Here is a 22,525-nt window from a genome sequence, read left to right on the forward strand (position 1 = left end):
TGTACGGAGCTGCTTATCTCAGGCAGGGGAGGAAAACTGGGTAGCAGTGTCTCGGGAGCTGCTCGCAGTGCAGGCGGGCTGCCCCTTCTGGGCTGCTTTATCGAGGGCCTGTGACCCAGGAGTGTGTGCAGCGGGCTGAGCACTCGCAGTGTTCACTGAGCCTTAATCACACTGAACGGGGGACCCTTTCACAGCTCTGCGTCTGATAGCTGGAGAACATAACATTGAGCTTCCCCTGGAACAAGCTCCCTTTGGCGTGTGATGTGGTGCTGGCTTAGGTTTCTGATCGTGGCGTTATTTAGCTGCTGAGCCTCCCCTGCCTTTAAGAAGAATTGGTGTTTGGTTTTTTCCTGCTCCGGCGCTTGGCTCCCGTCAGCCTGCAGGTGGCAATGGGAACCTCTTAGTCCACTGAAACCAGCCGAGGTGCAGCTGGGTTTACCTCGCTGCCTTCTTAAGAATACAGTTAATCGCGGTGCACTAATACCGGTGTTCATCCGAGTGCTGCCCATCAGAAGGTTTTGCTGCCTCAGTTCCTGGAATGTTTCAGGCTGTGTCGATGAGATAAAGGTGAAGTTGAAGGTCGAAGTTTAAAGGTGAAGCTGTCAGTTGCTGGGCTGCAGTGGGCAGGGGGAGAAGGGTGGGATATTGCTTTGCATTTATGCAGTGACACGTGATGGATGTGAAAACGCCTGTTAGGGTAGGTGGTCTGTTCTGGAAGAAGATTGCTGCATGAGGTCTGGCCTTGAACAGTTGCTGGGAAAAGATTTCCTCCTGTAGTTCTTCCTTGGAGATGCCAGTGTTGGGTTGGATGTTCTTATGCTCTGCAGGCTACTGTGAAGCCCTCTTGTAAATCACTTCAAAATGGACTGAACTCAGGGAAAAAAAACCAGCTTTCTCTGTATTGTCAGCACTGATTCCAGTGTGTGCCCCTGGGAAGGGGGGTGTTCCTGAAATAGTCACTTGAGGAGGAGGGAATGGCTGGCACTGAGTAGCCTGGCTTGCTTGGATCTGAAGGGTTTTGGTGTTCTCTGCCCTGAATAAGGAAGCTGAGTGTTCCTGTGATGCCTTATTCTCAGGGGGCTTGGTCTTCTCATTGTAGTTTCAGGTTTCAGTTGCATGTTGAAGTGCTCTGTGGCTTCCAGAGTAACCTGAAAATTTACTGCTTCGCTTCATTACAGACAAACCTCCCAATCTTCAAATTGAAGGAGTCGTGTGTGAGGAGACGATACAGCGACTTTGAATGGCTGAAGAATGAGCTGGAACGAGACAGTAAGGTGAGGCCTGGCTCAGACCTGCCTATTCCTGAAACTGGGACATGAGGGAACAGTTACAGCCATAATCTTGAGCTGCCCAGAGGAGAGGCTGTGGTGGTGGGTGCTTTTTGTGGCTCTGTCCACATAATGGGGCTGGAGATGAGCATCAAACAGCAAAGGATATCTGATTGCAGGTGGCTGTTCTGCTGACAGGGTGGTTCTGTGCTTTTAGATTGTAGTGCCACCACTGCCTGGAAAAGCTTTGAAACGACAGCTCCCCTTTCGAGGAGATGAGGGCATCTTTGAGGAGTCTTTCATCGAGGAGCGGAGACAGGGACTAGAACAGTTTATTAACAAGTAAGCTTGGTGTCCTGGGTTTGCTGTGTGCTGCCTCGGGCTGCTGCTGATGGAAGGGGGCTGTGGGTTGACCATGAGGGAGTCTTGACCTGCTGCTGGCAGGTGCCAGTGCTGAAGGGTGGTGCCTGCAGGTGGGTAATGAAAGTGTGGTACTGGAACAAGTGCTGCCTCGAGTGTGGGTTGTGTTCCACGCTCTCTCCTGAGAGTGCAGTGAGCATTAGCAGAACAGATGTGCTGCAGAGACCCACCAGCACCGTAGTGTTGGATCAGGGCACAGCATGGGAGGGAACACTCTGTGCTCAGGCACCTCTTACTGGTCCTGTTGTACCAACAAGTGACCTTGGGCTGAGCATGGTGTGGATGTGCTGAGCCAGCTGCCTGACTCCCTGCTGCAGGGAACAGAGGTGTGGGGGTCTTGGTGGCAGCTGTGCTAACCTCCACATCTGATTTTCTTCCAGAATTGCTGGACACCCACTGGCACAGAACGAGCGCTGCTTACATATGTTCCTGCAAGAGGAGACTATTGATAGGAACTACGTCCCAGGGAAAGTGCGCCAGTAGGAGCACCTGGCACTGTCTTCCTCCATTCCACCCTCCCTCCTGCAAAAATGACATTTATTTTTACACTAAATCTGTCTTCTCTGAACCAGCTTTTCCTCTCTTGAACCTCCCAGTTTGTTCAGTATTTTCCTCTTTTGTAACTGGCAGCAGTTTGTTCTACTGGGCTGTGGTCTTGGCCTAAAGGTGTGAAGATTTATGCAAGTGAGCGTGTTGTCCCGTGTCTAGGGGCAGATGTGGATAGGTGTGGATCAGGAACTTGCTTATGGCGTTCTGGTGTAGGAGCTGCCTCTTTCCCTATACAGGAAGGTGTGAGATGACCTTCGCTCCCTTGTCTGTGCAGCCCCAAGCATCTCTGCAGGAGACTTTGAAGAATAGCAGTTGTCATGTTGGTCAGTGATTGCATCAGGTATTAGCGTTTTAGTAAGGTTTATCCAAACCAGTGAGTAGGTGCCTGGGTGTGTCGGTCTCTCATCCAACCCCATTCACCCTGCATGAAACCCCCATTCTTCACTGTCTGGAAGTGCTGAGACCCAACACCTACTCGAACCCCGCACTCAGCCTCCTGCATTACAGACCTGTTTGGTGTGTTTGTGCCCCCTCCTTTCTAACGTGCTGCTGGCAGCTTGAGGGGTTTCCATGCCGTGTGTTCTCATGATGCTCTGTGTGGGCCGTTTGGCACGTGGAAGATGGGATAGTCTGGGCTGTAGCCATGTGTGCTGTGATGCCTTGGCCCAGGGTTTCAGAAATGCCACGGTCTGTGGTGCCATGGGCTGCTGTGCTGGTGTTCCCTGCAGCACCCTGCTGGGCTGAACCTGGTGCCCTTATCCTGCACCCCAGCTGCAGGGAGGAGCAGGCGTGTCTGGCTGAGGAGGAGCAAGAGAAGGCTGGTGGAAGCAGTTGTAGGGTGCATCCATGAATGGCTGCCACAGGAAGAGCTCAGCAATGGGGCCTGGGGTGAGGCCACTTCTCCAGAAAAGGATGGTAGAAAACTGGTCAGCCAGTCCCAGGTTAGACATTTGCTTACAAAGCAGAAGTGACAATGGCTCTTGGTGTGTTCTCCCCTGTTCTGCAGTGAGCTAGGCAGTCGCTTGTGTGAAGCAAGAACACATGACTGATCAGGGAAGCATTCAGAGCTTGAGGGGACCATGAGGCTGTGACTTGCTGCAGCAGAACTGTCCTTTGGAGGCTCCCCTGGCTGCCACAGCTGTGATGAGTGAGGTTGAGCCTCATCTTGGGGCCTCCTCATGTCAGGGCTGGCTGGTTTATAAGCGCTTGGTCACTTCGTGGTGACACAGTTGAGCCTCTCTTGGAGCACAGGCCTGCAGTGGCTGCCCTCCCTTTCCTGCCAGGCACGTTCCCTGAGGCCTTCCCAATGTCTCCTTCGTTTCCTGGTGAGGAACTGGCACTGTTGATCAAGAGGTGGCTCATGGGAAGAAGTTGCGGAAAGCGAGAGGGAGCCGCTCCCAAAAGGGCCATGGGGCAGCTGGAGCCCGGTGCCAGTGGAGGCGGCCGTGCCCGCAGAGGGGCTCGGTCCCCGCCTTCCTGATGCCGCCGGTCGCGCTCGGGGCGGCCCCTTCCCCTGCCCTGTGTGGGGCTGCCATCCACCCAGCTGTCTGCACCCTGTCCAGTGTAACGTCCCGGTGCCGTTCGCATTAAACCACTGTGAAGCCAAGTCTCTGCCTGGTCCTGGGGGCTGTTTTATTATCAGTGACTGGGGGCAGGTGTTGGGGAAGCAGTGCTTGGGACTCAGTGCACTGGAAGCCCTGCCCTGCTGCCTTCTCTGTGTGGTAGGCTGATGCAGGCACCTTGTTGCACTGCTTCGTGCGTCTGGGAGAAGGCCTGGAGAGTCCCATTGTCTGGAGCTGGCAGTGCCCCGAGGTTGGGCTGGGAAGGCTGGCCTGCTCCTGCTCCCCTCTTACCTCTGGCTGGTGTTCCTGGCTGCCCCGGAGTGGCACAGGCAGCCCCCACCCCTTCCCGGGGCAGCTGCCCTGGGGTGTGTGCAGGGGTGGCTGCCCAGGGAAGCTCTGTCAGCTGTGTCCCACCCCTGCTGGGCACTGGGTCGTTGGGGCAGCTCCAGTGCCAGCACGATCCGCAGCAGAGCGCTCTGCCACGGGGTCCGTGCACGGTGAACATAACTTGGTGCGGGTAGTACGGGCGTTGACTAGATAAGGTGCCCTGCTAGATTTCTCATGAGTAACAGAAGACCGCGCAGCCAGAGCCTCCTGCCAGGTCCTGGGGGAGCTGGCGGGACGGGGGAAACCGGCGGGCTGGACGGGGCGGGCGCGCGGGCGGGGGGGGGCGGGCGGCGGTGCCCTGAGGGCGATGTTGGCGGCCGGACCCGTGGCAGGCTCGGGGCCAGCCCCGGCTTGCCGGGCTGCCCGGACGCTGCTGCAACACGCCCAGCGCGCTGCTTCTCGCAGGACTCCCCGGTCTACCTCAGCTTCCTTCGAGGATGAGGTGCCGCGCCTCAATCGGCCGAATCACGCACTGCGCCTCGCCGAGGCCGCCGCGCCCCCGCGGGACAGTAGGACGCCGACGAGTCGCGGCCGAGCTCGCCGGGCCCGTCACGCTCCACGGCGCTCTCCCGCCCCGGCGACGGGCGCGCCCGGACTTCGGCCAGACAAGCACCTGCAGAGGCCGCTGCGGCCGCGGCCACGCGGCGCCGAGCGGGAGCCGCGTGTGCCCTCGCCGGCAGGCCGCGCGGGGCCGGCGCTTGGCACCGGGGCCGCTAACCCGCTCTCCTCTTGCACGTGATCTGGCGCGGGCCCGGCGCGGTGCGCCGCGGAGCCCTCGGGGACGCGCCGCTGGCCGGCCTACGCGCCGCCGCGCTCCCCGGGCGCGCGGCCGCGCCACAGTACGCCTCGCTTCCGGAGCCAGGCACGACGGGCCTGCTTCGCAAGCGGCGCATGAGCAGGCGCTCCGCCTCGGGGACCGGCTTAGCGGCGGGCTCGGCTGCCTCAAGTGCGCATGCCTTACTAGCCCGCACGTGTTATGCGGGGCGATCAGGCCGGCGGGGGCCTGCCCGAGGCTACGCGTCCGCCTGCCTGACCGGGCGCTGATTGCTGAACTGCCCTTCCCTCTCTCCCCCAGATACCAGGCTGAAGGGGATGCCGCCTGCCAGGTCCAGGGTTCAGCATCCCGGCGGGGCTTTGAGAAAGGCACAACCTTCCGCCCTTCCCGAACCCGCCCCGCGGGACACACAGATGAAAAGTAATTCCACACCTGTCAGCTGGCCTCATGCGAAGCGGGGAAGCATGGGGGGGCTGATGCTGCGGCAGGAGGGGAGAAGGGGGTTGGCCTGGGCTGCAGCATGGCCAAGGACAGAGAAGGAGCGAGGAGTCCTTGGGAGCAGCGCAGGAAGAAGCTTAGGTAACATGCTCATGCCCCAAGTGATGTTAACATTGGCCTTCTGCCAATGTGGGCTAGCAGCCCTTTGGCTTTGGAGCCCTCACCCCATGGTCTTGTGGTGGTCGTGCCCGTGGGCCTAGGACAGGCAGCCTGGCTAAGCCCCATGCTGCCTGAAGAGTGGTGCAGTGTGGCTGCTTCGGAGCAGCAGCCTCTGTGCCTAATGTTTGTTCACTATAGCTGCTGTCAAGGCTGGGGATCACAAACAGCCCTCATCAAGACTACCGACAGCAATTCCTGTCCTGGCTTCCCGCTCCTCACTGCGGCCTCTGGGAAGAGCTGCTTCATCCCAGCGCCTTTGGATCAGTACGGGTGAGTCTTGGCAGAAACGCCAGAGGTGGCGGAGTTGTGGCGGGAGGGGGAGCTGCTGCCGTGGGAAGAACATTCAGATCTCAGCTACAGGGTCAAAGCTGTTTCTGGGGAAAGGACTGGAGGGGATCGAGTGTACTTAGGCTCAGAGGAGGGGAGGTGAAATGCGGAGCAGCAAGGCTAGGTGAAGTCCCTTTCCCTGGAGAAGCACCCAGCAAAGAGACTGAGCAAATCTGGTGCTTGAGCTCATCCATAGGACAGGGAGTGGCCCTCGTCAGTCAGGGCACTGTCTGAGCAGGAATTGATGCTCTTTGCTTTATTTCCTGGGCCTCCCTTCAGGATCAACTACACAGGAGCTTTCAAGGTGTGAAGATTCAGTCCCTGCTGAGCAGGTAAGAGCCAGCTATGTCCTGGCAGCACAGAGCACTGTTCAACACTGTTGCTGGGGCCAGCTATGCCAGAGGTGGAAGATGATGGGACCTGGGGCTGCCAATTTCCTGGATGGCACATGAGCTGATTTAGCCTTTCCCTAGGGTTTACACAAACCCATGTTCATTTACTGCATGGCTTTACCACCTCTCCGGTGCTCAGGGGATTGCAGGCTTCTTTCCAGTTAAATTTTTAAGGGCCTTTTGAAACATGCAAACCTCCTATGGCTTGTGTTGTTGCTTTTATACCTCCTGACATGTTGGACATGTACCCAGGATGGAGTGAGCAGAGCTTGCAGCAAGGCGAAGCTCCCAAGCTGTGAATTTTTCTACCTGAAAAATATGCTTGTGCATTTGCCAGCAGTTTTAGGGCTCTTCACTCTGTGGCTGCGACCTGCCAAAGGCATTCTTGTTACACACAGGTGCTGGCAGGTGCTCACTGCTAAGTGAACCGTGGCTCCTTCACCAGGCACTGCTGCTGTGATGGACACCCTGTGGAAGTGATCCCCAGGGTGCTGGGCTTGGGGTGTTGGGTGGGCTGCAGTGCTTCTCCAGTGGATGGGCTGTGCTGTGGCTGAACTGCTGGTCACTGCGTGGGGGTGACCACTCCCTGCATCACAATTACATCCTGCCCTTGCCAGTCTGCAGGTGATCAGCTGTCCCAGGAGCTGGAGCATGTGAAAAAAGAGCTCGAGCGAGTGAAGAGGGAGCTTGGTATGTGGGTCTGGCTGTTCTGAGGGCTGCAAGACACCCACAATCCAGGTGACATCCCCTGTGCTCCTCCCTGGAGCCCACAGCCTGCAGCTCTGTGGGGATGGGGCTGGCTTCTTGTTTAGGGGGTAGAGCAGGATCTCTGGTGTCCTAGAGGGTCTGGGGCTGAGGTGTTCAGGGTGGGCTAAGCACAGCCCTTCTTGCCTCCTGCCTGCAGCTGACAAGACTGCCCAGTGTGAAGCCTATCACCAGACAATCTGCTCCTTGCAGGCTCAGCTCAGAGCAGCAGGTATGTGCCCTCACTGCAGTGAGCCCTCACCTCTGGGCAGGCTGCAGGGATGCTCTGGTGATCCCTTGCTGTTGTAACTGAGGGCTGCCAGGTGGAAGGGACACAGCTCGTGGCCTTTCCCATGGGTCAGGTTGACGCTGCTGTTGCTTCCCAGGAGTCTGTGTGGAAGATGCAGCAGTGTTCAAGGGTGGTGACTTGGGGAGAGACTGACAGCTGGCACATGGGCACATATCCATCTGCCTGAGCCTCTGGGCCAGTGATACCTGTAGAACTGTCGAATGAGTGAATTTTTTTAACTGCTTGTATTTAAAAGAAATAAAATAAAGGTGTCTTTTCCAGTGGTGCTTGCTGTCTGCTGGGGTAGGGGCAGTGCCCAGTGCTGCCCACTGCTCCCCAAATGCTGGGCAGACAGGGCAGGTCTGTGCCCATCTGTGGCTCGTTTTGCTCAGCCAGAGACTTGAGGTCTGCTGCAAGGAGGAGCTTGGGTTCTGGCGGATGGAGGCACAGCAGGGCTCTGGGGAAGCCTTTCTGGACAAACCTGGTGCTTCCAGGTGGGAGAGAGGCAAAGCTGGGGAGTTTTCTAAAGCTGGACTTGATAGTCCTTATGGGTCCCTACCAACCTGAGATATCCTATGCTTCAGTCATGGAAGGTAATGAGGGTATCCAAGGGATCTGCTTCTGCAGGGCTTTTGGCCCCCTTTCTGGGCTAGAGCCATCTCTTACCCTCCTTTATGCTGGCAACATATGCCCTGCCACTGTTTGCCTTCCTGCTGCTCCTGTTGGGACATGCCCTTAGGTCGCTCCATGCCTCTGCCTGCTCCCAGCCGTTGGTCTGTGCTGCTGGCTCAGGGCCCTGAATGACAGGGGTGGAGAAGGGTAAGACTGGGAGGTGAGAATGGGGTACTGGGAAGACAGATGTGGAGCTGCCTGTGAGGTCTGGGAACTGAAGACATGTTCAGTGCCAAGTGCTGCTCCACTGTGAAGCTGAAACTATCTCCCAGCACGTGCTATTGCAACAGGGTTTCTGGGAACAGGATGATTTTGGTGTCATCCACCCCCTCACTGTTCTGGGTACCCACCCAGTGTCTGTCTGTCTATCTGCCTGGGCCAGGGTGTCCCCCCTTGGAGTCCTGCTGTGCCCATGGTGCTGCCAGCCCTGCCCGGGAGCACCCTCGGTGATGGTGCTGCCCAGCTGGGTCCTCGCCTTCAAGAAGGAGCGGGAAGCATCTGGGCTCTAACAGCCCAAGGAAACGGAATTCTGCAACTTGATCTTGAGCTCACTTAGTTCCCAGTGGGGGTCATGGGGCCGGAAAGGGAAGGGACCTTGAGGACTGGCAGGGGCACAGCCTGCCTGGAAGTGGCGTTCGCAGAGTGCGTTGGTGTTTCATCACCGTGAGGTCATTGCAGCTGCTGCGGTGGCATTTCCGTCATCCCGAGGTCGTCTTCCGAGGAAAGAAGCGGCTGGACCTGTTGCCTCGACAGTGGCGCCAGAGCAGAGCCTTGCCTATGATGCCAGGGAGGGGCTGTTTCACCCTCCTGGCATCGCTGCCAGTTTGAATGGGTGCTCACGACATGCGAGCACTGGATTGCATCAGGTCGGGCTGCTGAGCGGCGGGTACCGGCCTGCGTGCTGGCGAGGAGGGTGCTGGCTCCGCCTCTCTCAGGGCTGCCGGCCCGGCAGCGGAGCGGTTCTCCCGACATCTCTTAGGGATGCCTGTTGCTCCAGAGTTAAGGAGACTGTAGCGGAGCGCTGTCCGGGCCCCGCTCCCTGCGGAGCATACAGGGATCGTAGCACAGTCCCTCTCCATGCCTTAGACTGAGCTCCGCTCGCAGCCCCCATAGGAGGGCTGGCCTCGCCTCCTCGCCTCGCTCCCAGCCCCGACAGGGCAAGGCCGGGGCAGGCTCTGCCGTCATGGCACATTTGGTCCCGGGGGACCCTCAGCCGCCCCCTCCGTGGCCTTTGCCGAGGGAACACGGCTGACGCCACCGACTCACGGCGCCTTGCCCAGTTCTCGGACCTGCCGCCCGCAGCAGCCACACTCCGGCGGCCGACCGGAGCCCGTGCCCGGTCCTCGCCCCGCTACAACTTATTACTTGAATTTTTATTTTTTAAAAACTCTGACGATAGGGGCGGCCGGCTGGCCAGTGGTGGGCAACCGGGCACCCGTGGGGCTGGGAGGGCACGGGCTTCTCGGCAAAGGGCACGCAGCTGTTCTAGCTCGCCCGCTGCTTGCCCCGCGGCGGCTCTGCCAGAAGCAGGGGCGGCTGCCAGGGGTCTCATTTCTAATGACTCCTTTTGGTGCGCGCCGTCATCAGACGGGCGGAGCCGTCCCGCCCTTCTTTTCAGCTCCGGCGCCCGGCGGCTTGTTCCCAGAATAAGCGAAGCAGAGCTGATCTGATCTGAACTGAACGGGATCGCACCGGAGCGAGCTGAGCTGTACCGTGCCGGAGCCGTGCCGACCGTGCCAGGCCGCGCCGCCGGGAGTGTTGGCGGGCGCCGCCGCCGCGCCGGGAGGGGCCTTGGCGGAACCGGTGCTGCGCTTGCACATCAGCTGCCAGCCGCACGTGGCGAGACCCGCCGCCGCGCCCCGTTGGGCTTTTCCATCCGGGGGCTGCCTCCAGACACCCAGGCGGGACCGAGCCTGACTGGCACTCCTCGGGACGGAGATGCCCCCGCGGGGGCTGGGGGAATGGGTCCCGAGCGGTGGGCTGGCGGCCCCCGGCACTGCCCCGAGTCGGGCGGGGTGCCGGTGGGACTGGGATGCGGTGGGCACCGGGATGCGGTGGGCACTGGGAATGCGGTGGGGCACGGGATGCGGTGGGCACTGGGATGCAGCAGGCACTGGGATGCAGCAGGCACTGGGATGCAGCAGGAGGCTCCTGTTGTAGCCCAACACGTTGCTTCTCCGCCCCTCTGCCCGCCCGCTGCTCGCTGCGCGCTCTCTGCAGGTGAGCGTGTCGGGTGACAACGTGGCTTTCAGCGAGCCTGCTCCGGCCGTGGGCCGCGGCTCCCCCGGTGCCCGCCGAGCGCTGTCCCTCGGCCGGCTTTGACAGGGACTGGTGCTCATCCGGATGCTCAGCGCGTTCCCAACATCGGGCAGGGCGGGAGAAGGGGAGGCTGCCCCCCATCTTCCTCGGTGCCACTCGCGCCTTTTTTCCTCGGCCGTGCTCTCGCAATAAGGGCGGAGCACGTTTCTGCTACCAACCCCTTCCTTGCAACTCCGGAGCTCACTCTGGTGTCAGAAATCCTTGGAACAATCGAGCAGACCTGGGGAAGGCAGCCAGAGCTCTCCAGGTAGTGGCTGGGGAGGGTGCCAGTGCTGGGGCAGTTATTCCCAGAGGCTTAGCAGGCTGGGACAACTCCTTGGGCCAAGGCTGAATGTGACACGTGCCAGCTCTGGAGGAGGTTTCTTCAGAAATGGTTCTGTGGAAGTGTGAGCTCGGGAGGAGGTTTCTCCGAAACTGGCAGGTTGGCTAGTTATGAGGAAGCAGCCACTGGTGGCTGCCCCTGTGACCCTAACTGATAACCCCCCTCTATGGAAAAGAGTCACAAAGTTATCCTTTTGTAGTTACACTGATCCATTCAGCGCAGCATTGGTGCTGCTCTGGGCACCTGGTTGGGATGTGTTTCCTTTCTCAATGAAAGGAGAAGCCAGCAGGGGGAAGATGCTGGTGGGTGGATGGTCCAGTGATGGGCACTAGGAGTCACTTTCCTTGCGGCTCCTCTCACCCTGTGCTGGATGCCTGTTTCACAAGGTGCTCATCTTAAGAGCCTTTCAGGAATGGGTGGCTCCTGTGAGCCAGAGGATACTGTTGCTCAGACGTTCAGGGTGATTAGAGCCTGCAGAGCTTGCAGGCAGCTTGGCAAGCACTGTCGATAGGCAGGGGATTTGTTCTGGGGGCCTGTGCTGTGTCTGGTTACACATCCCTGTTAAGGGTGTGGTGCAGAAGCTGAAAGTGAAAAAGGAATGGCTGCATCCCAGTGAGTCAGCCCAGCCTGCCAAATCCTCTGCCGGAGGAATGCTTTGTCTCCCCACCACTGCTGATGTGCACACCCACACGCCAGGCTGAAGGGATGCACCCGCAGTCGAGTTTGGGCTGGAGGATCTACAGGCTGCCAAATCAGTGGGGAGTTGCTGGAAAACAGTGGGCAAGCTCTGGGACGTGCCCAGGGGCCCCGTGGTTGGGACCATACAGTGCTTGAGCAATGAGCCTGTTTCCCACCATGGACTCAGTGGGTCCATCCCTGGCTCACTGTTCTGGTGCAGGAGCTGTGCAGGTGGGGTATGTGCAGCCCCACAGTGCCTTGGAGGGACCCACCAGAGTCTCTGCCCTACCAGCGTGGCAGGGGCTTGGTGCTGATGGGTCAGCTGTGAGCAGGGCCCTCTGGGCATCGCTGCCTGCCCTGCTCCCTGCAGCGTTGGTCTTGCTGCCTGAGAGACACTGAGCTTCACATTCCTATGGTCCCTTCTCTTGCAGGGCTTTTGAGCAGCTGAGCACCGCCCAGGAGAGGACAAGATGTTCAGGGAAAAAATGACCAGTATTGGGAAGAAGCTGATCCGCCGGCGCGTGGTGGATCTGAGCTCCGACGACACGCGTTTTGCCCGCTGCCTCTCCACACTGGACCTCATATCCCTGGGGGTGGGCAGCACGCTGGGGGCCGGCGTGTATGTGCTGGCCGGGGAGGTAGCCAAGGAGATGGCCGGTCCCTCCATAGTTCTCTGCTTCCTGGTAGCTGCTTTCTCATCGGTACTCGCTGGACTCTGCTATGCAGAGTTTGGGGCCCGTGTCCCCAAGGCCGGCTCTGCCTACCTCTACAGCTACGTCACCGTTGGTGAGATCTGGGCTTTTACAACCGGCTGGAACCTCATTCTCTCCTATGTGATAGGTATGAGGCCAGGCAGCGTGCTGGCATGTGTGCCTGGGCTCTTTTCAGCACGGTGCTGTCAGCATGGGGGGAGGTTTCTGGGGGTGGCCTGTGGTGCTGTGGGGTGGGATCATCAGGGAGGTGGGTGCTGAGGTGGGAGTGGGCAATGCCACTCTGGCCTGGGCTCGGACTGATGCACAGATTTGCCATCGACAAGGTACGGCCAGTGTGGCTCGAGCTTGGAGTGCAGCATTTGACAACATTATTGGCAACCACATCTCCACCTTCTTCGCCAACAAGACTGCACTGCACCTGCCGGGGGTGCTGGCCGAGCGCCCGGACTTCTTTGCACTAATCCTGATTGCGCTGCTTACTGGTGAGTGTGCATAGGAGTGGCTCCGTGGCACCGTGGGTGGTGGCTTGGGAGGCCCAGTGGGTCCCCACTCACCTCTTCTGTCCCCACAGCACTGCTGGCCTTTGGTGTCAGCGAATCTGCCCTTGTGAACAAAATCTTCACGGCGGTGAACCTGTTGGTGCTGAGCTTTGTCATCATCGCTGGCTTCGTCAAGGGGGACATCAAGAACTGGCAGCTCTCGGAGGAGGACTATGTCAACCTCACGCACCCGGACCCACATGGTGACATGTAAGGAGAGCAACTGTGCCAGGCCAGGGTCTGGCACAGGGCAGGCATAGGCCCACTGTCCATGGACCCCATGGCAGCTGCTCTCCTCCCTGTTTTTCAGGAAAACAGCCTTTGGCTCTGGCGGGTTTGTCCCCTTTGGACTGGAAGGGATCCTGACCGGCGCTGCCACCTGTTTCTATGCCTTTGTGGGCTTTGACTGCATTGCCACTACAGGTACTGCCTTGGTTGAGGGTGGTGTGGGCATTTCCCCTGCACAGCCAGCAGCTGTCTGGGATCTGCTGGGGAGGATGCTCCATGGCGTGGGAAACAGCTGGTCCCACCACCCCTGGGAGGTTTCCCTGCAGAGTGTCTCCAGCTGGGCCAGGCAGAAGGGCTCACAGCCTGGCCTGCTGCAGGAAAAGGGGTTCATTACACCACATGGTGGGAGCAGGGCTGCACCCTGCCTGTGCAGGCAGCTCCCGGAGCAGCAGGGAGCCTTTTGACTGCTGAGCCGAGGCTGCAACAGTCCTGGGAATTGTTAGTGCCTCCTAGTAATTTCCCAGCCTCAAGCAACCTTTTTCTAAATGACTGGGTTCGTGCAGAACTGCTGCTTCCTGGAACACAGGGAGCCCTCTTAATTTCCTCTCATTCCTCCAGAAATCTACTTAGTGGGTGGCTGGTACAGGCTGTTCTGCCTGACCTGCCTGTGCCTCCCTGCCCCCAGGGGCTGCCCAGCAGCCGCCTCCTTTCCTCCTACACCACTGCCGAGCCCCTTGCTGGGAGTGTGGCACAGCACATCTTTGCAAAGCCGAGGTGCATGGAGAACCTCTATTCAGCGGGCTCTGTAGGGACAGGGAGGGGTGGGGGTAAAGAGCTGGCATGGTCAGGGGGGCTGCCAGGCCGCTGCATCCCTGGAAACCAAGGCTGCAGCCACACGCCTCTGCTCTCAGCAGTGCCAAAGCTTCTGCCAGCGCAGCAGCACGGCTGGGGACCCCTCCTCTCCAACAGCCCCTGCCTGCTGCTGCCCAGTCCCATGCTGCCATGACTTGGGGCTAGCTGCCCCATGCTGTGCCATGGAGTGGGGACACATGCTCTCTCTTCTCTCTGTACAGGGGAGGAAGCCAGGAACCCCCAGCGCTCGATCCCCATTGGCATCATTGTATCCCTCTTCATCTGCTTTGTGGCTTATTTCGGGGTCTCTGCGTCCCTGACTCTCATGGTGCCCTACTTCCTCGTGAACAAGAACAGCCCTCTGCCTGAGGCTTTCAAGGCAGTTGGCTGGGAGCCTGCCCGCTATGCTGTTGCCGTCGGCTCACTCTGTGCCCTCTCCACTAGGTAGGACTGGCCCTATTCCTGGCACTGCCTGGCCCAGCACAGGGACTGGCAGCATGCTTCCAGGCTGGGCTGGGGACTTGCTCTGCCCAGCTTCTCTCCTGCTCCTGGCACACAGCTGGTCCCATCCCTGTCCGGGTGGTGGGTGTGGACAGCTTGCCTGGCAGGCCCTAAGCCATCTCTCCCCACGGCAGCTTGCTGGGCTCCATGTTTCCTATGCCTCGAGTGATCCATGCCATGGCAGAGGACGGGCTGCTCTTCAAGCCCCTCTCCAACATCAACGATCGCACAAAGACCCCTCTGTTAGCCACCATCACCTCGGGGCTCTTCTCAGGTAAGGCTCCTGGCCACCGCCTCACACTCGGCCCCGCAGTGGTCTGGAGCTGTGCTCATGCTGTGTGTCCTCATTGCAGCGGTGTTGGCCTTCCTGCTTGACCTGAAGGACCTGGTGGACCTCATGTCGATCGGCACGTTGCTGGCCTACTCCCTGGTGGCAGTGTGTGTGCTCATCCTCCGGTGGGTGACTCCTTCTGTGTGGTGGTGCCCAGGGTGGATGTTCCTTGCACTGACCCCGGGGGATTTTCGCCACAGCTTTTTCCTGGGGGCATGCAGCCTGGGGAAGTGTCCAGCCCCCAAGGTGGAGGCTGCTCATGACAGCCTGTGAGGTGTCTCTGGGCATATCCTTGTAGTGGCTGTCCTGGGGCCACTGCTGGAGCAGCAGGAATATGAGGGTGCTGCCCGCTGTCCCCCTGGGCTACGAAGTTCTGTGGGCTCTGCTGCAATCTTGTCCTACCTGCTCAGGTACCAGTCTGGGCAGCTGAACTCCCCGAAGGCCATGGAAATGCTGGAGCTGAATGGGAACGAGGAGGAGAGGGTGATCATGAATCCAACCGTCACTGCTGCCGGTGCCCAGCAGAAAGAGACGCTGTCCTGTTCAACACTCTTTAACCCACCTTCAGACACCCCCACTGCGCTCTCGGGGCGCATCGTCTATGTCTGTGTCTCGGTCATTGGTGAGTGAGTGGGAGCTGGCAGTTGATGTCCCCTCCTGCCAGGGGCTGGAGTGTTTTTGGCGCGTCTCTGCAGAGCTGGGAAGGGATGGAGAGGGGCCAGGCGGAGGAGAGGGGCCAGGCAGCACAGGCTGCCAGCTGCTGTTGGCAGTGCCAGCGAGTGCTGAACCCACCTGCCCTAAGCAGGGTGCCAAGTGCAGGGTACAGCTGTGGTTTTTGGGGTGCACGGGGGTTGTTGGTGGACATGGGTGCTAAGCCAAGCATGTGTGGGTGGTCACGGGAGATCCCTGCGATGAGCCTGGCCCATGCTGGCCACCAGTGAAGGTGGTCCCCAACCCCTTGAGAGTGCTTTGGCTTGGTTTGCTTTGGCTTGTCCCTCAGTGGTTCCATTGTGCAGCCAGAATGGGGTGGCTCAGCCAGGTCTGGGTAAGTGTCAGAGCTGGATCTGAGCCCAGCTGAGCGCAGGTTCCCTGCAGCTTGCTGGGTTGGCAAGCACCTCCAGCAAAGCGCTTTCCTGAGGCTTTGGGGTGGATGTTGGAGACAGCAGGTGCTGGCCCCTTACCTGACCAAGAGGAATAGGTGCCTCAGCCCAGCCATTGGTGAGGCTCAGGGTCCCAAGGAGGCCACAGGCAATGCAGCCCCCTGACTAAGCCCTCTCTTGCAGCCACGGTGGTCACAGGCCTCTGCGTGTTCCTGACCTTCAGTGTGGCTGCTCTGAAGGACACCAATGTGGGCTGCATCGTGGTCCTGGTGCTGCTCCTTGTGGCTTTGCTCATTCCCACCATCATCATTTGGAGGCAGCCGCAGAGCAACGCGCGATTAAACTTCAAAGTGAGTGCAGCCCCCTGCAGCTTGGCATCTGCACCCCCATGGACTCCAACAGGATCTGGGCATTGCAGGGTCTGCCAGGGCTTGCTGCCAGGCAGTTACCAAGAAGGCCCAGTGCCCTCAGACCTCTCTGAGGTGCAATCCCCAGTGTGGAAGTGCCCGGGTATCCTCTGGGTGTGGTGGGGATGGGGTCCCTCTGTGGCCACCAGCATCCTCAAAGCCAGCCTGGTCCCTCAAGGCACAGTTGACACAGCACAACTTGTCCCTTGCAGGTACCTTTCCTCCCATTGCTGCCGATCTTCAGCATCTTTGTGAACATCCTGCTGATGGTACAGCTGAGTCCCGGCACCTGGATACGGTTTGCCATCTGGATGGTTTTGGGTAGGTGTGCTGTGGCAGGGAGCACGATGCCTGCAGGTCTCTCCTTGGGGGGATGTTAATGCTGGCAGCTCACCATTGTGCATTTCATTATGGAAACTGTCCTGCAGGTTTCGGGATTTACTTTGGCTATGGGATTCGGAACAGTGTGGAAGGGAAAAATGCAGAAGAAAAGCCTCTTCACCATCCTGGACTGGACCTCAGCCCCGGGGCTGCTGCAGTCTGAAGTACTAGGCACAAACACTCCATGGACCCCTGCCAGTGTTCCCGCTTGGGGACAAGATCATGATCCGCACAGTGCATCCATCCCCTCTCCTATAGGGAGTCCCAGAGTCAGGACTGCGGAGCTTGGTCATGTGCTGCCCTTTCCCCTCACAGAGCAGAGGTCTCCAGGCTGGGTGGGAGTGCTGGTGGGCCAGGCCTGGTCTCTGTCCTGCTGAGGAGCAACAACAATGGTACGGCCCTCCTACCACGAAAACTGCTTTCCCTGTGCACTGGAGGCCCTACATGATGGTACAGTGGTGCAGTGGTACTTGTCCCGTCACGTTGCTGTGTTTACCACCTCCTCTCTGGGGTTTCTCAGTGCCAGCTGTGTACATGGCATCCATGTCTGTAGCTGGGCAGAGGGGCTTGCTATGAATTGTTCTGATCCTCACGGTACTGCCAGCAGACCGGTACTCCCTGCCAGCACAGGACTGAGCTGGCCTGTGATTTGCATCCTCTACTTGAGCCTTGTGCTGCCCTGGCCATGTTGCTTAGCTCCAGTGTCCGTGAAGATGTCCCCAGTGTAGCTGTATTGCTGTCCAACCTCACATGTGTTTGTACAGTTTGCGTTTTAATGCCAGTTTTTTTATACCTCATAAATATTTTTTAAGTTCTTGTCTCTGTTGATCTTGCTGCATCTCCTGTTAATGCCCTGTGGTCATGGGCCCCTGAGCAGGTCCCTACATGCTACCGAGGTGGGTACCAGGCTGGTGCCAGTGCAGAACAATGCCTGGTTCCAGCTAGGCTGTGCTGGGTGAGCTCCCTGCCCGAAATCTGCCAGCTGGAACCACCCGCCTTTGCACCCGCCCCTGGGAGGGGACAGTGAGCTTGTGAGCCAGGAGCTGTGGAGCAGTGCTCCAGGCCAGCTCAAACCAGTGCTGCTGGTACCTAGGGGCAGGACAGCATCCTGTCATGGCCCTGCCTTGCAGGCCCTGTGCTGTGGGGGATTGTGTCACCAGGTCCCAAAGCAGCGGATGCAGTAAAGACCTTGAAAATATCTCCTGGAGATGCCAGCAATGATTGCAGAAGAAGCATGGCCAGGAGCTGGGCTGCATCCATGTGAGATGATGATTTTCCAGATTCTGGTCTGGTCTAAATCAGACCTGACATTATTATTCAAGATGAACTAATTTAAGGCAGATGGATTGTGCTTGGTTTTGGCATCTCTCCCTGTTTATTGGCAATGGCACAGGGTCACTGCACGGTCAGCAGTGAGGCACCCACACCATCAGCTGTGCTTGGCCCCTGGGCTGGAGCTGTGAGCCCTGCCTGGAGTAAAAGGGGCTGCAGCACCTACTCTGACCCCAGGCCAGGCACTCACTGCCCCGGTGCCCTGGGCTGGGGTGCCCTGCCAGAACCTCAGGCTCCAGCCCCCAGGGGCAGCCGGCTCCTGGCACTGGCTCCTCACGGCTGCTTCCAGCCCTCCTAGTCAAGCTGGTGCCTTGGTGTACCACACTGTTTCACCACCCCACCTTGTGGGTATCTTCTGGCCGGGGGCAGTACATGGGGCCCTGCTGAGCCCTGAGCCTGCAGACCCCCTGGCACTCGTGTCCCTGGTTTCAGGTGCTGTTGCCCAAGGCTTTCCCCTCCTGTGCCAGTCAGGGAGGGGCCATTTTCTGGTTTGAGAAAACTCACCAAAAAAGCAGATCCTGGTCTTGGTGTTGAGGGGCCTGTGACGACCCAGCCTTTAGGGGAAGGAAGCGCCCAGCCCCACACACAGCTGCCTGTGGTTTGCCCTGACATCCCGGGCACTTCCACCCAGGCTGGCAGCACAGGCTGTGTTCCTCCTGCTGTCCAGCCATGGGCCTTCCCCAGGGCAACTCCAGGCCTGGCAGAGCACCAAACACACCTGAAGCCCTCCCCTGTTTGTGCCTCTGCCACTGCACGGGCACCATCGCGGGCAGGGGCAGCAGGGCTGGCTCCTGGCTCAGCGCTGCCTTGCTGGCTGTAGTGCCGAGGGGGACACTCAGACAGATCCCCCTGGGAGATACAGCCAGGGCTTGGTTTGTGATCTCCCTGTTGCCATTTAAATCCCCCTGGATTTAAAGGGGAGCTGGAGGGCTGCTGGCTCCTGCTGTGTTTGGTTCAAGCCGTGGTGAGGAGGCAAGAGTTTGGGGCAGCATTGCAGTGGAGGTCTGGCTGTGGTCACTGGCTGATGACAGTGTGCCTTGGCCACAGGCCATACCAGGGGTGCAGTGCTGGTGGGTCAGGGTGCCAGGGGTGCAGAGACTGGGTGGCTCTCAGCCTCCCTCCCCATCTGGCTCCACCCTAATCCCGTGGCATTCTTAATTTCGTATCCAGCTGCCTGTGGGGAACACAGAGCTTTCCTGGTGGAGCCATCGCAGCAGCTCTCTGCACATCAGCTGCTTGCCACCTCCGGGGGGCTGCTGAGAGGAGCCCGTGTGGCCACACAGGCTGGAGGCAGGGTGGAGATGGGGAACTGTGACACTGAGTCCTTGGAGGAAGAGCTGTCACTGCAGAGGCTGCCCCTGCACTGCTCCCCTACCAGAAAGGGGGTGGCCCTGGCACACGGAGATGAAGCAGCAGATTAAATTTTAAATTGGGTACAATAATCTGGTTAGGAGTTAAAATAGGCTGGCAAGTCTGTTCTGCTCTGTGACACCAAATGCTTCAATCTGAGGAGTTAATGTGCCACCTTCTTCCCTGTAAAACCAGTGAGCAAGTGGATACCATCAGATTCCTTTCCCTGCAGGTGATCAGCTGGCGGAGCGGTGGCTGCTGGGCCTCGAAGAGCTCCAGGAGATCAAAGCCAGTGAGATTCCTATCACTCCTCACTCACCTCGCTCCAGACAGGTCCCAACCCTTCTGCTTTCTGTGGTAAGATTAAGCATGCATTACCCAGTAGCTGGCAGGAGGTTGTGTGCATCCGATAATCCTCCTGGCCCTGAGCTCTCTAATCATGCAGGCTTAATGCTCGCCTTGCTTTGCCTTTGCAGGCCTGGCATGATGGCTTGCTGCCAGATGGTCGCTCTTCTCTTACTCTCCTTTCTTCTAGTGCTGCAGCTGGTGACCTGGTTCCCACTCGTGTTCCCTGCTCCACACTGCAACCAGCCAAAGGGTGGTTCCTGTCACAGTCTGTCCTGGAGCTCATGACATGCTGTGATCACGCCTGCCCCCGGCAGGACCTCATCCTGATCCCTCAGAGCTTCCAGGAGTACCTCTCTTATGAGACAGTGTATCCCAACAGCACCCATACCCTCACCGTGGTGGAAGTGAGCCCTTGAGTGAGTGGTGTGGGGAGGAGGGGGCAGAGGCAGCATGTGCAGTGCAAGCAGCAGATTTATGGTGCAGACAGGCAGTTTTCCATCAGTGGGGCCACTTCCTGATGAGCTCCCGCTTCTCTGCCACCATCAGGATCCCCACAGGCTGCACGGGTGTGCTGGTGTTTGAAGACACATCCCCACCACTGCCTACTGCCTTCACCATGGCAAAGTCTATGTGAAGGGGGTCAAGAAGATCCAAGTGAGTTTCCTGATGCTGGCACAGGGTGCTGGCAATGGGATGGGGAGGCTGGTGATGCACATGGGCCCATCCTTGGTCAGTGTGGGCTATGACTACACCCTTTTTAGGCTGCACAGGCCATGCTGGTGCCTGCACATGAAGCTGATGGCAGCTCTGGCAGCAGAGAAGATGGCTGGGAAGAGGAGTGATTTCTCAGGGTTTGACGGTGACCTGCTGGGTGGTCTGCCTCTTGTGTGGGAGGGAGGACGAGATGGTCCTTCTCATCTACTGCGATGGCAGCCCTGGTGCATCTGGCTCTGGGGTGTATGTGCAAAGTGTGAGACCCTATATGACACTGTACAAAGCTTGCCTTATGTTTCCCTACCTCACACACATGAGATTTTTTGCTAATCCTACATTTTATGGCTGGTACCCTTCTCCATCTTCCTTAAGTTCTCCTATTTTCCTGCTGTGTTTACCCAGGCAATTATTCCCTCTGTAATTCATATTCTCCACGAGGGATCTTACGCTGGTGGTGCTTTGCAAGGCTGGACAGATGACTGCTTGTATTTTTCACTCTTAAGTCAATGTCCTGTTCCTTTTCACTGCATCTCAGGGGCAGCCTTTATCACAGGCCACTCAGTGCTGTCACTGCTTAAACCTGATGAAGAATAAACATGCAGTTCCTTCAAGACCTGTGACAGTTGTACGGGCACAGCAACCTGATTTGCAAAACAAACATGTAGGAGACATTTCAACAAACTAAATGTAACACCTCCTCTAGCTCAGTTACTAAGACTTCACGTGAGTGTTAAACTAATTTAACTTACATGCCTGGTCTGCAGATGGATGTGCAACAGTTTCTATCACCCCAGACGAGATAATGCATGAAAAATCATGATGACACATTACTGGGCAGGGAGCAGCTGCTATTATTTACACAATAGAACCCAAATTTACAGGCAGAATTTAACTTGTTCAGTGGAATTACCTGCCCTAGCCTAGAGGTTCTTGGGGACAGACCAAAAAGGGTTTACATCTCCTCTGGTCCCTTGTTTGGACATAAGAACAGGCTAGAGAGTGCCAGACATGGCCTTCTTAAAATAGCAAGAAACACAGGGAAGGGAGTTCTTGGTTCCTTCCTCTCTGAAGTGCTCACTGAGCATTTGTTATGCTTCACAGGCTACTCCAGTTAGCAGGTGGAACAGGTGACAGGAGGAACAGCTGCTGCACAACAGAAGAGGAAAAACCAGCACCAAGACAGAAGTGCAGAGAAACACAGGGAGACTCGTGCACCCTTTTCAGTGTTTATCTATATGTTTGCAAGTGGCAGCAGCTTTAAGACACCAACAGGAAACGTGTCCCCCCCACCCCAGTTTGTGTTATAGAGGAAGTGGTTTTGACACACAAACTGCAACAGGTACAGGACTCACTGCTGGGGTGGGCTGACCTTGGCTGGATGCCAGGTACCCACCAAGCCACTTGTACCAATCCCCTCCTCAGGGGTGTCCCTGCCCATGGCAGGGTGCTCAGAACTACCTTTTTTGGGTTACTTGATAGAGTGGGCTCACAAGCTGACAATAACCTGGAATATGCATTCTTCAGAATCCCACAAGGCTTAGGAAAGCCAGTGTCTCCTCCTTGTTGTTAGCATAGTTCTTACCTTGATCACATCCACAGGGACGTGATGACATCCATCTGGTCATTTTATTCCCAAGAATTGAATAGCCATTGGGCTTACCTGTCTTCCTGCTGACTTTTGCCCCCGTTACCCCAGCACTGGGACAACCAGTCAGGAACCCACACACCTGCCTGGTGTCTGTAATCTTTCTGCATGTCTCAAAGTTCTGGTGAAGTCAGACTGGGTAGTTTCCACTTCTTGTCTGAATTCCCTCGTTCCTTTTTGCTGAAGAGCCAGCTTCTTGATTGAATCCTTCTTTCTCCTCCTCCCTTAATAATTGATCACCACGTCCACCGTTTGTTTTTCACGACTGGGGCAATTGTGTTCTTGTATCTCTACTATCATGACTTCAGATGTAGTATGTACCCCAGCCTCTGTCAAGATATTCTCAGAGGTGTCTTGGGTCCCTGACTTAACCACAGCCCTCTGATAGCACTGTACTGTGGCTCAGCAGGCTCATGCCAAGGCCCAGCACAGTGCCAGAAGCTGCTGGTTTTCACTGGGGGCCCCTTCTGTCAGGAGGCATGTGAGTTTGCCAGGGTTACATGCCTGTTCAGGTGTGAAGTCCTGGGCTATGGGAGGTGATAACTGCCCAGGCACCTGCCCAAATCCTTCCACACATTCTGCCACCCACGGACCAGCCGCCCCAGGGCACATTTTAGTACTGACTCACCCAAAAGTTGCCTTCTCTTACACCAGGATGACGCCAGATTACACAGACCCCATGATATGCCAGCAGTGTTAATTAGTAGTATTAAACAGCTCATG

The 22,525-nt window shown here is 57.8% G+C and overlaps 3 protein-coding genes across 3 annotated transcripts; all 3 read left to right on the plus strand.

Moving 5' to 3' along the window:
- Positions 1–717: 717 nt before the first annotated feature.
- SNX12 (sorting nexin 12) lies at positions 718–3,843 on the plus strand. The gene is made up of 3 exons (XM_029959141.1): positions 718–1,274; positions 1,486–1,610; positions 2,069–3,843. Exons 1-3 carry the CDS (start codon positions 1,062–1,064, stop codon positions 2,169–2,171), a joined length of 441 nt encoding a protein of 146 aa, XP_029815001.1. The 5' UTR covers positions 718–1,061; the 3' UTR covers positions 2,172–3,843.
- Positions 3,844–5,925: 2,082 nt separating this feature from the next.
- Positions 5,926–17,149, plus strand: SLC7A3 (solute carrier family 7 member 3). Its single transcript, XM_008934918.3, has 12 exons — positions 5,926–6,277; positions 11,793–12,201; positions 12,398–12,556; positions 12,646–12,823; positions 12,924–13,036; positions 13,915–14,137; positions 14,329–14,468; positions 14,548–14,650; positions 14,936–15,147; positions 15,809–15,975; positions 16,245–16,353; positions 16,461–17,149. The coding sequence occupies exons 2-12, from the start codon at positions 11,832–11,834 to the stop codon at positions 16,574–16,576; spliced, it is 1,890 nt and encodes a 629-aa protein (XP_008933166.1). The 5' UTR covers positions 5,926–6,277; positions 11,793–11,831; the 3' UTR covers positions 16,577–17,149.
- A 2,432-nt stretch (positions 17,150–19,581) lies between these two features.
- Positions 19,582–21,272, plus strand: LOC103767721 (serine protease 23-like). Its single transcript, XM_029959182.1, is given in 6 exon segments — positions 19,582–19,624; positions 19,627–19,947; positions 19,950–20,024; positions 20,027–20,315; positions 20,317–20,411; positions 21,259–21,272. Coding segments are annotated over 6 exon segments (837 nt in total).
- The last annotated feature ends 1,253 nt before the right edge of the window (positions 21,273–22,525 follow it).

This window comes from Manacus vitellinus, unplaced genomic scaffold, assembly GCF_001715985.3.
Source record: "Manacus vitellinus isolate BGI_N305 unplaced genomic scaffold, ASM171598v3 scaffold_19_pilon, whole genome shotgun sequence".
In the NCBI taxonomy this organism is placed as follows: Eukaryota; Metazoa; Chordata; class Aves; order Passeriformes; family Pipridae; genus Manacus; species Manacus vitellinus.